This window comes from Tachyglossus aculeatus, chromosome 9 (genome assembly GCF_015852505.1).
Source record: "Tachyglossus aculeatus isolate mTacAcu1 chromosome 9, mTacAcu1.pri, whole genome shotgun sequence".
Taxonomy (NCBI): Eukaryota; Metazoa; Chordata; class Mammalia; order Monotremata; family Tachyglossidae; genus Tachyglossus; species Tachyglossus aculeatus.
The window spans coordinates 21,563,756-21,579,133 of record NC_052074.1 but is presented as its reverse complement, the minus strand read 5'-3'; the positions used below and the strand labels follow the sequence as shown (position 1 = coordinate 21,579,133).

Below are 15,378 nucleotides of genomic sequence, written 5' to 3'. Positions count from 1 at the left end.
GTGTGTGATGTATCAGCAAAGTGACCTGCAAGGAAACTCAGTTCAGGCCTAGAGGTCCAGGCTAAAGAGCAGGAGGTACCGGGATATTAATAATAATAATAATAATGATTGCATTTGTTAAGTGCTTACTAAGGATGCCTCATTACATGGCCTCCAGGTGGAACAAACCCAGCAGCTATTCATTTCAGGCCCTCAGAGCAAACCCTATTATTGCACTGAAAGTTTCTAGGCCTCGGGGTTTGTCCTTCCTCGAAATGCAAGGATAGAATCCCGGGCTGGAAGGAATGGGAATCCCGGTGGAGGCCTGGAGACAGGGGTTAGTGTGTTGGGAGGAGAGCTGGAGCTTGAAAGCAGGGTCAGTCCAGGAGCAGCGTGGCTCAGTGGAAACAGCACGGGCTTGAGAGTCAGAGGTCATGGGTTCTAATCCTGGCCGCACCACCTGTCAGCTGTGTGACTTTGGGCAAGTCACTTAACTCCTCTGGGTCTCAGTTACCTCATTTGTAAAATGGGGATTAAGACTGTGAGCCATGTGTGGGAAAACCTGATTACCTTGTATCCCCCCAGCACTTAGAACAGCGCTTGCCACATAGTAAGTGCTTAACAAATGCTATTACTATTATTCAGGGTGGTCCAGACCTCAGTAAGGTGGGGGGAGGGACAACAGGAGGGATGCAAGGGGGAGCGTGCCTAACTCGTGAAGAAATACAAAGAAATAGGAGAGGGAAAATAATTTGCTCCAAATTAGTCCATGTTCATATCAGAATTAGAATCAACATTCCCACCTCCAGCATTTCTCAGCTACTGCTCAGCTCACTAAAATGCCATCAGAATAACCAAGTCACACTAACTCACAGGAATTAAATGCAGCACGCCACTAAAAGGTGGGGGTCAGGATGGATACTAGAGAGAAGGGCAAGATGTAAACAGGGGAAAGGTGAGAAAGATGAAGAGACAGAAAGTCATTTGGAAGTAAAGAGAACATCATCATCATCGGTATTTACTGAGCAGTTGTGCAGTGCATTGGAAACATCATCATCACTGGTATTTACTGAACACTTGCTATGTGTAGCGCATTGTACTGTGCGCTTGGGAGAGAACAATACAGCAGTTGGTAGACAACAGATGAGTGAGGAAACAGTGAAGGAAATGATGGAGGAGAACAGGTGACAAGGAAAAGAATAAGATGGAGGATGAGTGAAAAACAAAAGAAAAGCATGAAGAAAAGAAAGGGAGGCAGGTAGAGCTCTGTGCTGACCCAAATCCTGGGGCCTAGTCTAAGCCCCAGGAATGCCGATCCTACTTTAATCTGGAGCACTGGCAGGGCTCAACTCCCTTGTGGGTGGGGAAGGGACCACCTTTTCCCGATAGTCTGCTGGGCTGTTGGAACTTCTTTTCTATCTGTGGTGGGTACAACTGCCTCACGTTAGATGCTCCCACGTGAGAAGCAGCATGGCCTAGTAGACAGACTTTGGGCCTGGGAGGCAAAAGTACCTGGATTCTAATCCCGGCTCTGCCCCATGCCACTTAACTTCTCTGTGTTTCAGTCACCTCATCCGTAAAATTAATATTGTGAGCACCGTGTGCGACAGGGACGGTGTCCAACCTGATTAGCTTGTATCTACCCCCGCACTTAACACAGTGCCTGGCGCATAGGAAGTGCTAAACAAATACCATTTTTTAAAAATAAAAAACCCCCTGCCCCATCCTGGCCAGAAACCAGAAGAGGGAGAGTGCGCTGGCCCACATCCAGGCCCAGCCTAGACCAATCACTTCAACAAGGGTAACAGTGAGGCTGACAGGAGTGGCCAAAGATAGAATGAAGTGACCTGGAAATTTATTTTAACTGCTAGTTAGTATATATACATTCTAAAGAAGTTTCATTTCTTCCTTGCTTTACATCCCAAAAAAAAAGGATCAATTACGTGAGGGTAAAATGAGATTAAGTGAATCAAAGGTGCCACAAAAATTCGCACAATCAGCTGAGAGTCCACAGACTTCAGAGTCCTAACTGAAGGAATAAAACCCTATTTTATGGTAAAAGTCAAACATTTGCTTTTATATATATATAATTTGTCATTAAATTAAATACCCAACGCTGCTGTGCAACTGAGCCACTGCTAAATTTTCAGGACCTGTCACAAACTGTGGCCTTCTGATGGTCTGGAAATTCTTGGCAGTCATCAGAAGTTTCTTCAGAAAAGTTGTGCCAAAAGCAGAACCACGTCACCAGAAAGAACACCTCGATCCGCGGAAGGGAGAGGCAGGGATGGGGCAAAAAAAACATCTTTCCCTTCCCCATCTCCTCCCACAAGAGACCACAATTACCGCTACTGCTGCCCTCCTTATCCCCATATTCCCTCCTCACTCGAGTAGGGCACTGGGTGCCAACCTCCTGCTGTCACAGCCTGTTTGTGAAAAGGCTCCATGTTTATCTTACTAGGCAGCCTGAAATTTCTTGACACTAACAAGCTACCACTTGGAAATTTTGAGCTCTGCAGTTATTGGCAAATGTGAGAATTGTCTGACATTTTTCACCACCAACCACTCATTCCTTCCAGTAGTGTGATTATGCCATTTTTCAAGAGCCTCTCACTTGTTCTAGTCTTTCTACTGATGATCTCATGGGTGACTTCAAATAATGCTAGTCCTTTCGCAGTCAACAGAAGTTAGAGAAAATCTTGAGCCTTTGTTCTTCAGAGAAAGAAATCTATCCTCCAGTCTGTGAAGTTATCTCAAGTGAACTTCGACGGTCCAAAGTAGATTCAATTTCTCAATTCAAAAGTCATAGCGTTTGCCGCCTTTCGCTACAAAATAGGGCCAGAGTTCATTGTTCTTTACTAAAACTCTAGCCACTCTGTTATATAAATGCAGTTTGATGGTGAGATCTCACCACCCTCATGACAGTCATCAAAAACCTAAAGGAAGGAAAAGAAATAGAAATTTATATTAAATTTAACTATTAAAATCTAGTTGAACTATAAAGCAAACAAATGGGAATTAAAGGTCCTTAGCACTACGTTCTAAGCAGTAGCAACATTATTTGTTCAATTTGACTGTGTTATTTCTCTCAATCTCTCACATCCAGTCATCTCCAGACCTCCATACCAGGCATGGTCTTTTCCTAATTAATTTGATTATATATATCTCAGTCCTTCTGGCTTCATTCTCATTCTTCATGCTGACACCATACAACAACATGGATCCTGGGAGTTAACTCCACTCAAATACACCCAATGAGACTAAAAGAAACTTTACTCTATTGTTCGGACACTGCCTGCTAAGAACTATCAACCCCACCAACTGGAGTACATCTGAAAAGTGAACACAGATTTATTAACACAATGCATATTCTGCATTTAATTCTGCGCTTAAGATTCTGCAGAATCTTTAATGCACACGACGGGTAAAATAAATTTTAGCCCTATCTGCAGCCGGAGAAGGTGGAGGAGAGAGAGAGGTCCGAGGGATGATTAACCACATTTACCCCAATAAATCACTCGTGCTCCTGAAAGGGCTGAAATGATTTACCCAAGTTACATGTTCAATTAATAGTTTCTTGAGTCTCACGCCAAAAGTGTATTTATAGTTTTTTCTGAGTAAGCAAGATTCCTCACAGTCTGTCGGACTATGAATTGTGCGTTAGAGACCTCTCTCCACAGTGTCAAAGACACAACCTCAATGGTACCCCTTTCATTCAAAAGACATACATTTTTACAAATTGGCCTTTAAGCTCACTTTCTTAGTATAATATTTAAACATACGGTAATACTTACCGGGCAGAGTCCACAGGGTGCACGAACCAAGCCAGTAGGCTGTATGATTGGATTGACTGCCCTATACAGTTTCATATGGCCGTCCACACTGCCCACTGTCCCTTCTTTTGCAGCAATGATTGTCATCTCCACTTTACCATCGTAAATGAGTGTGTTCAAAATTGTTTCAATGTCCTCCATGGACAATTCGACCTAAAAAAACAATACAGCCAGGGTGAAAAACATTGAAAGAAACCAGAGGCAAAAAAAGCCACTGAATTTTTCTGCCTCAAATCCAAAGGGCCCCAAAGTATTTTTTTTTTTTTGCTAGGCCCCCAGTTCCTTTGTAAAATACAAGTACACTTTTATATTTGGAAAATATAAAACCTATTTAAAAACAAATATGGAAAACCAAATATATTGAGCACTATTCTACCAGTGCTTAACCTAACTCCCAGACAGGAGGAGTTTGCCGACTTGTACTTCCCAAGTGCTTAGTACAGTGCTCTGCACACAGTAAGCGCTCAATAAATACGATTGAATGAATGAAAAGGAGAGGTATTTTGGGAGGAGTGTTACCTCTCACACAACTAGGGGCCAAATGCCTACACAATGAAGCAAGCACTACACAGCCCCTTAACGATTTGAGTTACCGCTCCCAGGAAGTGTCTCATTTACTTCCAGGGAGCACACTATCAGTCAATCATTCAATCATATTTATTGAGCGCTTACTGTGTGCAGAGCACTGTACTAAGCGCTTGGAAAGTACAAGTTGGCAACATATAGAGACGGTCCCTACCCACCAGTGGGCTCACAGTCTAGAAGACAGTCTAGAACACTAGGGACTTTAGTCTCACTATTTCTAAACCCCTTCAAGCTCTAACCTGGGATAGGGGTAATGAAATATATATTTGATTAATTTCCTCAAACTCAAGTGTCACATCTTCAGAAGAACAATCATTCCATACTGGCAATAGTCTACTCTGCTTCTCGCCCTGCATCACGATGGAGTCAGAAGGAAGCAGAGTTCCTTCCTTCATTCATTCAATCGTATTTATTGAGCGCTTACTGTGTGCACAGCACTGTATTAAGTGTTTGGGAAGTACAAGTTGGCAACATATAGAGATGGTCCCTACCCAACAACAGGCTCACATTCTAGAAGACTTGGACCAGCTTGTCACCTTAACACATAATGATAATGTCTTTCTGCTGGAAGAAGAGGGGTGTGCATGGGAGGGGGGCGAGGGGGGAAGAAGGGCACATATTTTCCTCCTAGTCTCCCCTTATGAGTTCATTGGGGTTAAGGTGCTTGGGCGCTCAAGTCTTGGCCTTCCTCACCATCGCCGTACACCACAAAGTAAACAACAGTAAAAGAAACTGAAATTTCTGACCTTACTAATGCCCAGTTCACAAATGTACTTCCACACTTCATGAGAGGAAGCGAATGAACTGTTTCGCTGAATCATGGGGTTTTGCTTGCTTTCTCGTGCCGCTTCTGCCTGTTGAAGACGTGATGCGGGGTTAGTGAAATGCATTTATCATGAATATACAGAGCATCGCAATAATAGCTTGAATTTATACACCATTTGGATTTTCCAGAGACCTCTCACATCAATTATCTGATGAGGGCCCCACAACATTCCTGTGAAGGGGAGAAGGGCAGGATTGACTAGGCCTGTTCTACAGATGTGAAGAGTGAGGAGCAGAGAAACTTAAGTGCCAATGGCAGAACCGGGACCAGAACCACGAGGTCTCCCGACGTGCGGACTCTTTCCCTTAGACCACCCTACCATGAAGCACACAATTTATAACCATTTCAACTGGTTTCCGTCACAAAAACCTGAAGGTAGGTCTAGCATAATTCGAGCATTAAAGTTTTTCTTGACCAAAGGTAAAGTATTACTGAAAAGTTTAAGCTTTTCTTTGACGAAAAAGTTGTTGCAAAAATACTTTTCATTGGTGTTTTACCTTGGACTGTAGGAATTTAAAACACTGCTGGTTTAGCACTTCTACAAACTCCGATTCAAAGTCTTGGTCACTGTACCAGGCTCCACCAGTCACGGACCGGTCAGGCTGGAGATTATACAACATATATACTTTCTTTTTCGAGGCCTGGGGGAGGAGAGAGAGAATTATGTTACAAGGCATACAAATCATTTCCCTCACCCCCCAAAATAAATATACAATTTTAATTCCTGAATAATAGAATTACCTTCTAAAATGTCAAAGTGAAAATAGGACACTTTAATGAAGATGCTCACAAAGGTGTGGCTGTCGGAGACTGAACACTTGGCTAGAGCGCCATGGGTCTGACCCAGCTTTACACATATGTTCTTGTGGTCTCATTCTACATAGCATTCCCTTGGACCCCCCCAAAGAGTATGACATGAGGTGAGAGATTTAAATAATACCCCAGGCCTCCTCCTCCCTATGTAAGAAGGGCCAGGGCAACTTCCATTCAACGATGCATCAGTAACCTCATCTGTAAAATGGGGATTAAGACCGTGAGTCCCACGTAACATATGACTGTGTTCAACCTGGTTAGCTCTGATCTACTCCAACACTTTGTACAGTGTCTGCCACATAGAAAGCACTTAAATATAATTTAAAAAACACACATATACTCACATTCTGGAAAGTTTGGGGGGAGGTGTGTGTGTGTATGTGTCTTGGGGGAAGGGATAACAGATTACTCACAGCCACAGATTTAACAGCTTTGATGAGTTTTTTGCTCTCCAAGTTCTTTAAGATTTTGTTTATTTCCGTTAGAGGCAGATTACTTTTGTATCTAATATCTCTGCTCCAGATACCTAAAAGGGGTAAATTTTAAAAACAGTGAATATTCAAACTACCGACAGTGAACTTTCCCCACCTCTGCCCTCCCCTACCGTCTATTCTCGCTAGCACGGCCTCAAGATCCAACATCTGCTCTGTGGGACACAGCACAGAAAACCATCCTTGACCCATGAACAGATGAGATACAGGACAATAAATGCACACTTTTAATTTGTCCCCTGTGCTTTTTTGAGTTAACATCAATAACTTAGGCAAAGCCCACCGAACAAGCCCAGCAATTTACACAAAATTCTTTAATAAATTACCCTTGTTTCCCGCATCCTCTATAATTTGGTAAACTAGCTTTTCTTGGTTGTCTGAGCCCTTCATTTTCCTGTGAAAAGAAAAACAATTACTTTGAGGCAGTGGTGTTCATTTTCTTTTACTTCTAAGCTTCCTTAATAAATTCACGGTTTTAAGATATGCAGAAAAAGACTATGGCATTCTTGTCTAGGACAATATAGCTGCTCACTACCTAAAGAAAAACAAGGTAGACTCAATTCTGACACTGTGCATTCTCCCTATGACTTTTGGTTGAACTTTCTTCTGAGTACGTCTCCCTAGAACCCACATGGTGCTTTACTGGAGGAAATGGTCATTTTTATATGCAAGATAAGTACTAGCAACCTAGATTTCCTTCTTAATGCAGTGTTTTGCAAGAAAGCAAGCTCCATGCTAAAGGAGAACTGGGAGAACTCCAGACTGCATGGGAAAATGGACTTTGAGTCAGCTTTAGAAAAAGAATCTGAATGATTAGAGACTATTAAGTTTCTTCTAATGACATGCTATTTTGACTAATCAATTATAAACTGGAGTTTGACTACACTTCTCCTGGAATGGACGGTCTTAATTTTTCAGTTAAAAAACCAAACAGTTCTTACCCAGTACTTTGAGACTCTTTTATTCGGTACAGAAGACCTGTATTGCTTCTTAGGAGATCTAATTGTCCCTGAAAATTTAATAGAAAAATATTTGTCAGTTCTTTTTAATCAGTCAATCGTATTTCTTGAGCGCTTACTGTGTGCAGAGCACTGTACTGTTTTTAGAACATTCTGTCTTGAAGAAACATCAATGACTTTCCAATACCTTTCAAAATCTTTACTAACCAGTCCCTTGCTGGAAGCCAATAGGGTTTTCATACTCCTCAAACGGAGGACGCTTTCTAAACTGGGCTCTCGAGCCCTATTATTCCTCCAGCTATTTCTTATGATAGTGCTTACACTTAAAGGATATATGGTTTGGTAAATCATTTATTTAAAGTAATTTTAAATGATAAATTGAACAGACCTAATGTGTACTACGTTAAATATTTCACCCACGGCATAGTTTTAGAAGTCCATTGTTTCTTCCCAGTCCCCACTTGGCTGACTCGAACACTCTCATTAATGACCGTCACACCTAGTCCAAACTTTTCCCTGTCCAGCCCTTCAATGACCGCCCCATGGCTGGCTTCCAGATTCACAGCCCCATTTCCCATAAGGAAATAAGCAAAACAAACCATTTAGTTCTGGTTATTGCTAAAAATACACACACCCCCTCACATTCCACAGGCTCACGCATTGACATAGGCTTTTAACGCACTTGCTCAAATTTGCTCACCAAAAGAGGTAGGTACAAACATAAATGTACATTTAACATCACGCTGACTACGTCCTCTCCCTTGCACCCACCTCTGAGCTGGAAACAGGTCACTCAATCAACTATTTCACGATGCGGGTGGGGGAGAACCAGCTCTCTACTCCTTTCTGACCTTTTTCATAACCCGACTTTCTCTGCCCTTCCCACCCTCTTGGTTTTGGTTCAAGACAGGAAACACGGCATTAGAGGTTTCAGAGAGGGAGGCGTAAACATGAAAACCTCGCTATTCCCCAAGCAGTAACGGAGAGGTGAAAAATAGGGAGGAAGCGAGACATTATCTGTCTTACTGTGGAACAGTTTTCTGAACAACAGAAATCAAAGAGGAAGAAAAAAATGAGGCAAAAAATGGAAAGAAAAATGATAACAAGATGACCGTGAAAAAGCAAGGAAAAACGATGAGTGAAGGAAAGAGTGAATGGATGAGAAGGAAGAATACATAAAGAAAATGAACAGTAGCGGGCCATGGCTGTCAGATGAAAGACTAGGTGAGTGGACATATTATTTAAAAGGTTGGAGGAGGGGAAAAGGAAGACTGCTGGGCTCAGAGTAGGGTGAGATGGAAGTGGCAACATACAATCATTGCAGAAAACCTTAGGGTATTAGTAAGGATGTTCAGTAATGGAAGAAAGCCTTAACAGGGTTCTGGTATTTAAAAAAACAAAACATGAAACAAGAAAAAGAGCCCCACCAGGCTTCACAGACCTGGGAGGGGAACACAAAGCACTGCTGCATCCTCTGCTTCCACAGAGAACCCTGTGGGGGGCCTGGAGGGAAATGTGTATGGTCCACGGAGGGGGCTGGAGGAGATGCTTTTAGTAGCATGACCCGGGCCAGTTCAAGCCCCTCAACCACCACCGCCTCATCATCCAGCTGACGGTGGGATACGGGAAGGAGGAAAAGAGGCCTGGGGTCTCAGTGGGAGGGGCCGGCCCAGTTCTTCAGCCTTTGGGCAACCTGAACTGCAGGCCCAGGCTCCCTTGAACAGTGGAGAAATAAACAGAGGCGGCTAGTGGCCCCTTCCTTCCAGCCAAAGGGAGGCTGGGGAGGATGTGGGCATCAGGTTTGTGGTCCAGAAATCATCACATTTTGCTGCATGCCCAAGGTAACGGGTGTGACGTCCTGGGCAAAGAGGTAAGAAATTATTTTCTACTTTCACCCCTAATAATGTATAGCTGATAAGCTTAATCAGATTCCAACTTACCATGGACAAGAGTCTGTTGATGGCCATCGCCCTTTGCTGCGCTTCTATATGGGGCATCTCGTTCTGAATTACTTGGTCCGTGATCCCATGAGGGAACTGGTGACATAGCTCTATGATCCTAGAAAGAGCCCATGAACAGAGACATTCCACCTTATTTTAGGGAGCCAAATCAGGGTGTGGAAAAGAAATGAAAAAGCCTGCTCGATGAGTTTGCATTTCAGCAGCACGGCACAGTAGGATAGCGCAGGGGCCTGCGAGTCAGAAGAACGTGGGTTCTAATCCTCACTCCGCCATGTGTCTGCTGTGTGACCTTGGGTGAGTCACTCAACTTCTCTGTGCCTCAGTTACCTCATCTGTAAAATGGGGGTTAAGACTGTGAACCCGTATGGGACCTGGACTGTGTCCAACCTGATTAGCTTGTATCTAGCCCAACACTTAGTGCAGTGCACGGCACACAGTAAGCCATTAACAAATACCATTAAAAAAAAAGAATTCTCGGAATAAGGACGTAAGCCAATTTTTTGTTGCGGTCATAATTTAAAGTGAAGTTTGTTGTAAAGTGAAGTTTAAGCTTAAAAGGCTTATAATCAAGTGGCTCCATGGGGGCTTCCTAAACATAGACTTGCATTTCACTGACCCCATATATATCAATGGTATTTATTGAGCACTTACTGTGTGCAGAGTACCCTACTAAGCACTTGGGAGAATACAACAGTTGGTAGACATGATACCAGCTTATATCTAGACTAAAAAAACACCCAAATGCACTGCACAGATATGGGGTGTCAAAGTCAATTATTAACAGCATTTTCCTTTTCTCTGACTTCAAAGTAACTTAGGCAGTCTTAAAAAGTCAAACAGATTTACAGACGAGAGAGCAGAGTGGAATATTCCTTCCTAGTGTTTTGATGAAAATATTTCTTCAGTACAGGAAATTGTGCAACCCGAGTTTCATTCATGCATTAAAAAATCTGAGATGATTCTGTGACACACGAAAGCTAAGGGGCCAGGCGAAGTTCGACTCACGACTGCTGAAATTCAAAATGGTCAAAATTGAAAGGTGTGGTTGGTCTACCACGGTCAACAACTCTTGAGGAATGTTTTTATGAGACGATTTTAGGTGGCTCGCAAATTAGCAAGCTGGTCAGTCACTAATGCACCATCCTTTATCTACCCCTTCCCCACTAAGGACAAGGGCTGCGTCCGACCTGATGATATTGCAACTACCTGAGCACTTAGTACAGTGCTTGACACATTGTGAGCAGCACAGCCTAACGGATAGAGTACGGGCCCAGGAGTCAGAATCAATCAATCGTATTTATTGAGCGCTTACTGTGTGCAGAGAACTGGACTAAGCGCTTGGGAAGTACAAGTCGGCAACACACAGAGACAGTCCCTACCCAACAGCGGGCTCACAGTCTAGAAGGGGGAGACAGAGAACAAAACCAAACACACTAACAAAATAAAATAAATAGAATAGATATGTACAAGATAACTAAAGTAATAAATATGTACAAACATATATACATATACATCATCCATGATGATGATAGTATTTGGTAAGCGCTTACTATGTGCCAACCACTGTTCTAAGCGCCGGGGGAGATACAAGGCCATCAGTTTGTCCCACTGTGAGCCCCGCGAGGACCTGGGTTGTAATCCCAGCTCTGCCCCTTGTCCGCTGTGCGACCTTGGGCAAGTCACTTAACTTTTCAGTGCCTCAGTTACCTCATCTGAAAAATGGGGGTTAAGACGGTGAGTCCCATGTGGGACAGGGACTGTGTCCAACCTGATTACCTTGTATCTACCCCAGCGCTTAGAACAGCTTGACAGATAGCAAGCGCTTAAATACCATTATTATTATTATCATTAACAAATACCACTACAAAGAAAATTGCTCAAGTGCCACTTAGCCATTTAACCGCATATGATATTGACAAATAGACAAAAACTATTCTGAAGCAAAAGCTTTTAGGGAACCGGGACCGCATTATTTTTGGCTTAGCCTGTAATATACAGAATCTCCTAAAGCATCATGCACTGTACTGTGAACACCTTGAAGGCAAGGATCATGGCTACTAACTGTATTGTACTTTATTACTGTAATTAGACTGTGAGCCCACTGTTGGGTAGGGACTGTCTCTATATGTTGCCAACTTGTACTTCCCAAGCGCTTAGTACAGTGCTCTGCACACGGTAAGCGCTCAATAAATACGATTGATTGATTGATTAATTATTAAGGCAAGTTGGGGTTTAGTGACCCCCAAATTTCAAAGCTGCTCCCTACCTACTTTGTACTTTTCCGGTGGTTTAGGGTGGGGACAATCTGCGGGAACAGATTTACCCCTTCCTGCCATCCAGGGATTAATAATAATAATAATAATAATGATGGTATTTATTAAGCGCTTAGTATGTGCCTAGCACTGTTCTAAGCACTGGGGTAGATACAAAGTAATTTAATCCCAGTTCTGCCACTTGCCTGTTGTGTGACCCCAGGCAAGTGACTTCACTTTTTTTTTTTTAGATGGCATTTGTTAAGCGCTTACTATGTTCTGAGCACTGTTCTAAGCGCTTGGGCCGTACAAATCGGTAACATATAGAGACGGTCCCTACCCGACAACGGGCTCACAGTCTAGAAGGTCAGGTTGATCAGGTTGTCCGACGTGGGGCTCACAGTTCTTAATCCTTGTTTCACAGATGAGGTAACTGAGGCCCAGAGAAGTTAAGTGGCTTGCCCAAAGTCACACAGCAGACTTGTACATATCTATTCTATTTATTTTATTTTGTTAGTATGTTTGGTTTTGTTTTCTGTCTCCCCCTTCTAGACTGTGAGCCCACTGTTGGGTAGGGACTGTCTCTATATGCTGCCAACTTGTACTTCCCAAGCGCTTACTACAGTGCTCTGCCCACAGTAAGCGCTCAATAAATACGATTGATTGATTGATTCTCTGTGCCTCAGTTACCTCATCTGTAAAATGGGGATTGAGACTGTGAGCCCCACGTGGGACAACCTGGTCACCTTGTAACCTCCCCAGCGCTTAGAACAGTGCTTTGCACATAGTAAGCGCTTAATAAATGCCATCATCATTATTATTATTATTATTATTACTTAACTTCTCTGTGCCTCAGTTCCCTCATCTGTCAAATGGGGATTGAGACTGTGAGCCCCACGTGGGACAACCTGATCACCTTGTCACCTCCCCAGCGCTTAGAACAGTGCTTTGCACATAGTAAGTGCTTAATAAATGCCATCATTATTATTATTATTACTTAACTTCTCTGTGCCCCAGTTCCCTCATCTGTAAAACGGGGATTGAGACTGTGAGCCCCCCCGTGGGACAACCTGATCACTTTGTCACCTCCCCAGCGCTTAAAACAGTGCTTTGCACATAGTAAGCGCTTAATAAATGCCATTATTATTATTATTATTAACAAATGCCATCATCATTATTATTCTTTGACAGATGAGGGAACTGAGGCCCAGGGCTTAGAGCAGTGCTTTGCACATAGTAAGCGCTTAATAAATGCCATTATTATTATTATTATTAACAATAAATGCCATCATCATTATTATTCTTTGACAGATGAGGGAACTGAGGCCCAGGGCTTAGAGCAGTGCTTTGCACATAGTAAGCGCTTAATAAATGCCATTATTATTATTATTATTAATAATAAATGCCATCATCATTATTATTCTTTGACAGATGAGGGAACTGAGGCCCAGGGCTTAGAGCAGTGCTTTGCACATAGTAAGCGCTTAATAAATGCCATTATTATTATTATTAACAAATGCCATCATCATTATTATTCTTTGACAGATGAGGGAACTGAGGCCCAGGGCTTAGAGCAGTGCTTTGCACATAGAAAGCGCTTAATAAATGCCATTATTATTATTATTATTAACAAATGCCATCATTGTTATTATTCTTTGACAGATGAGGGAACTGAAGCCCAGGGCTTAGAGCAGTGCTTTGCACATAGTAAGCGCTTAATAAATGCCATTATTATTATTATTAATAATAATAAATGCCATCATCATTATTATTCTTTGACAGATGAGGGAACTGAAGCCCAGGGCTTAGAGCAGTGCTTTGCACATAGTAAGCGCTTAATAAATGCCATTATTATTATTATTATTAACAAATGCCATCATTGTTATTATTCTTTGACAGATGAGGGAACTGAGGCCCAGGGCTTAGAGCAGTGCTTTGCACATAGTAAGCGCTTAATAAACACCATTATTATTATTATTAACAAATGCCATCATCGTTATTATTCTTTGACAGATGAGGGAACTGAAGCCCAGGGCTTAGAGCAGTGCTTTGCACATAGTAAGCGCTTAATAAATGCCATTATTATTATTAATAATAAATGCCATCATCATTATTATTCTTTGACAGATGAGGGAACTGAGGCCCAGGGAAGTGACTTCATTGATTGATTCACTCAATCGTATTTACTGAGCGCTTACTGTGTGCAGAGCACTGTACTAAGCGCTTGGGAAGTCCAAGTCGGCAACACATAGAGACACTTGCCCCTCGGCCTCACCTGTTTTCTATTTCCACGGGGGCCGCATCGGCCGGCTGCATCTTCAGCTTCACCTCGGCCATGAAGGATAGGCCTGCAGGCCCGAGCCCAGCCGAGCGCGAGCCGAACGCCAGCCGAGCAGAGCCGAACGCGAGCCGAGCAGAGCCGAACGCGAGCCGAGCCCAGCCGAACGCTAACCGAGCCGACCCGAAGGCGAGCCGAGCCCAGCCGAACGCGAGCCGAGCCGAGCCGAACGCGAGCCGAGCCGAGCCGAGGCCGGAGGAGAAGGGCGGCCTTCTGCCGCCGATCCTTCGCCATTTCCGGCCTGGGCTGAGGCGGCCCCAGCCCCAGGCCCAACCCCAGCCTCGACCGACCCACGTGGGCCGGGAGCTGTGGCCAACCCAATTTGCTGAATAATAATAATAATAATAATAATAATAATAACAACAATAATAACATTTAGGCATTTATGGCTCAGTGGAAAGAGCGCAGGCTTTGGAGTCGGAGGGCAGGGGTTCAAATCCCGGCTCCGCCACTTCTCAGCTGGGTGACTTTGGGCAGGTCACTTCACTTCTCTGGGCCTCAGTTACCTCATCTGTAAAATGGGGATTTTACAGGGGATTTTAAGACTGTGAGCCCCCCGTGGGACAACCTGATCACCTTGTGACCTCCCCAGTGCTTAGAACAGTGCTTTGCACATAGTAAGCGCTTAATAGATGCCATTATTATTATTATTATATCCCGGCTCTGCCACTTGTCAGCTGTGTGACTTTGGGCAGGTCACTTCACTTCTCTGGGCCTCAGTTACCTCATCTATAAAATGGGGATTAAGACTGTGAGCCCCATGTGGGACAATCTGTTCTATTTTATTTTGTTAGTATGTTTGGTTTTGTTCTCTTTCTCCCCCTTTTAGACTGTGAGCCCACTGTTGGGTAGGGACTGTCTCTATATGTTGCCAACTTGTACTTCCCGGCGCTTAGTACAGTGCTCTGCACACAGTAAGCGCTCAACAAATACGATTGATTGATTGTCAGCTGTGTGACTTTGGGCAAGTCACTTCTTACCTCCTTCCCTTCCCCACAGCACCTGTATATATGTTTGTACATATTTATTACTCTATTTTACTTGTACATATCTATTCTATTTATTTTATTTTGTTAGTATGTTTGGTTTTGTTCTCTGTCTCCCCCTTTTAGACTGTGAGCCCACTGTTGGGTAGGGACCATCTCTATATGTTGCCAACTTGTACTTCCCAAGCGCTTAGTACAGTGTTCTGCACTCAGTAAGTGCTCAATAAATACGATTGATTAATTGATTCTAGACTGTAAGCCCACTGTTGGGTAGGGACTGTCTCTATACGTTGCCAACTTGTACTTCCCAAGCGCTTAGTACAGTGCTCTGCACACAGTAAGCGCTCAATAAAGA

General features: G+C 43.3%; 2 protein-coding genes across 2 annotated transcripts in view; one reads left to right on the top strand and one right to left on the bottom strand.

Annotated features, from left to right (window-relative positions):
• Positions 1-1,640: 1,640 nt before the first annotated feature.
• On the bottom strand, positions 1,641-14,051 carry POLR3F (RNA polymerase III subunit F). The gene is made up of 9 exons (XM_038751415.1): positions 13,975-14,051; positions 9,427-9,544; positions 7,469-7,536; positions 6,854-6,921; positions 6,450-6,562; positions 5,721-5,864; positions 5,144-5,251; positions 3,774-3,965; positions 1,641-2,915 (listed from the first exon to the last, which is right to left on the bottom strand). The coding sequence occupies exons 1-9, from the start codon at positions 14,034-14,036 to the stop codon at positions 2,838-2,840; spliced, it is 951 nt and encodes a 316-aa protein (XP_038607343.1). The 5' UTR covers positions 14,037-14,051; the 3' UTR covers positions 1,641-2,837.
• Positions 8,657-15,378, top strand: part of DZANK1 (double zinc ribbon and ankyrin repeat domains 1) — a 64,312-nt gene continuing 57,590 nt past the window's right edge. The window contains exon 1 of the mRNA XM_038751413.1: positions 8,657-8,710. Coding sequence (XP_038607341.1) covers positions 8,671-8,710 — 40 coding nt within the window. The 5' untranslated portion in view covers positions 8,657-8,670. The remainder of the gene's footprint in view (positions 8,711-15,378) is intronic.

Bases quoted from the DNA above. Each gene is read 5' to 3' on its own strand.
- POLR3F (XM_038751415.1), bottom strand. From the start codon at position 14,036: ATGGCCGAGGTGAAGCTGAAGATGCAGCCGGCCGATGCGGCCCCCGTG. The intron at 6,922-7,468 runs GTAAGAACTGTT...TTCTTTTCACAG, and splicing joins AAAGAGTCTCAAAGTACTGG to GAAAATGAAGGGCTCAGACA. The intron at 5,865-6,449 runs GTGAGTAATCTG...CTCCTCCCCCAG, and splicing joins AAGCTGTTAAATCTGTGGCT to GCCTCGAAAAAGAAAGTATA.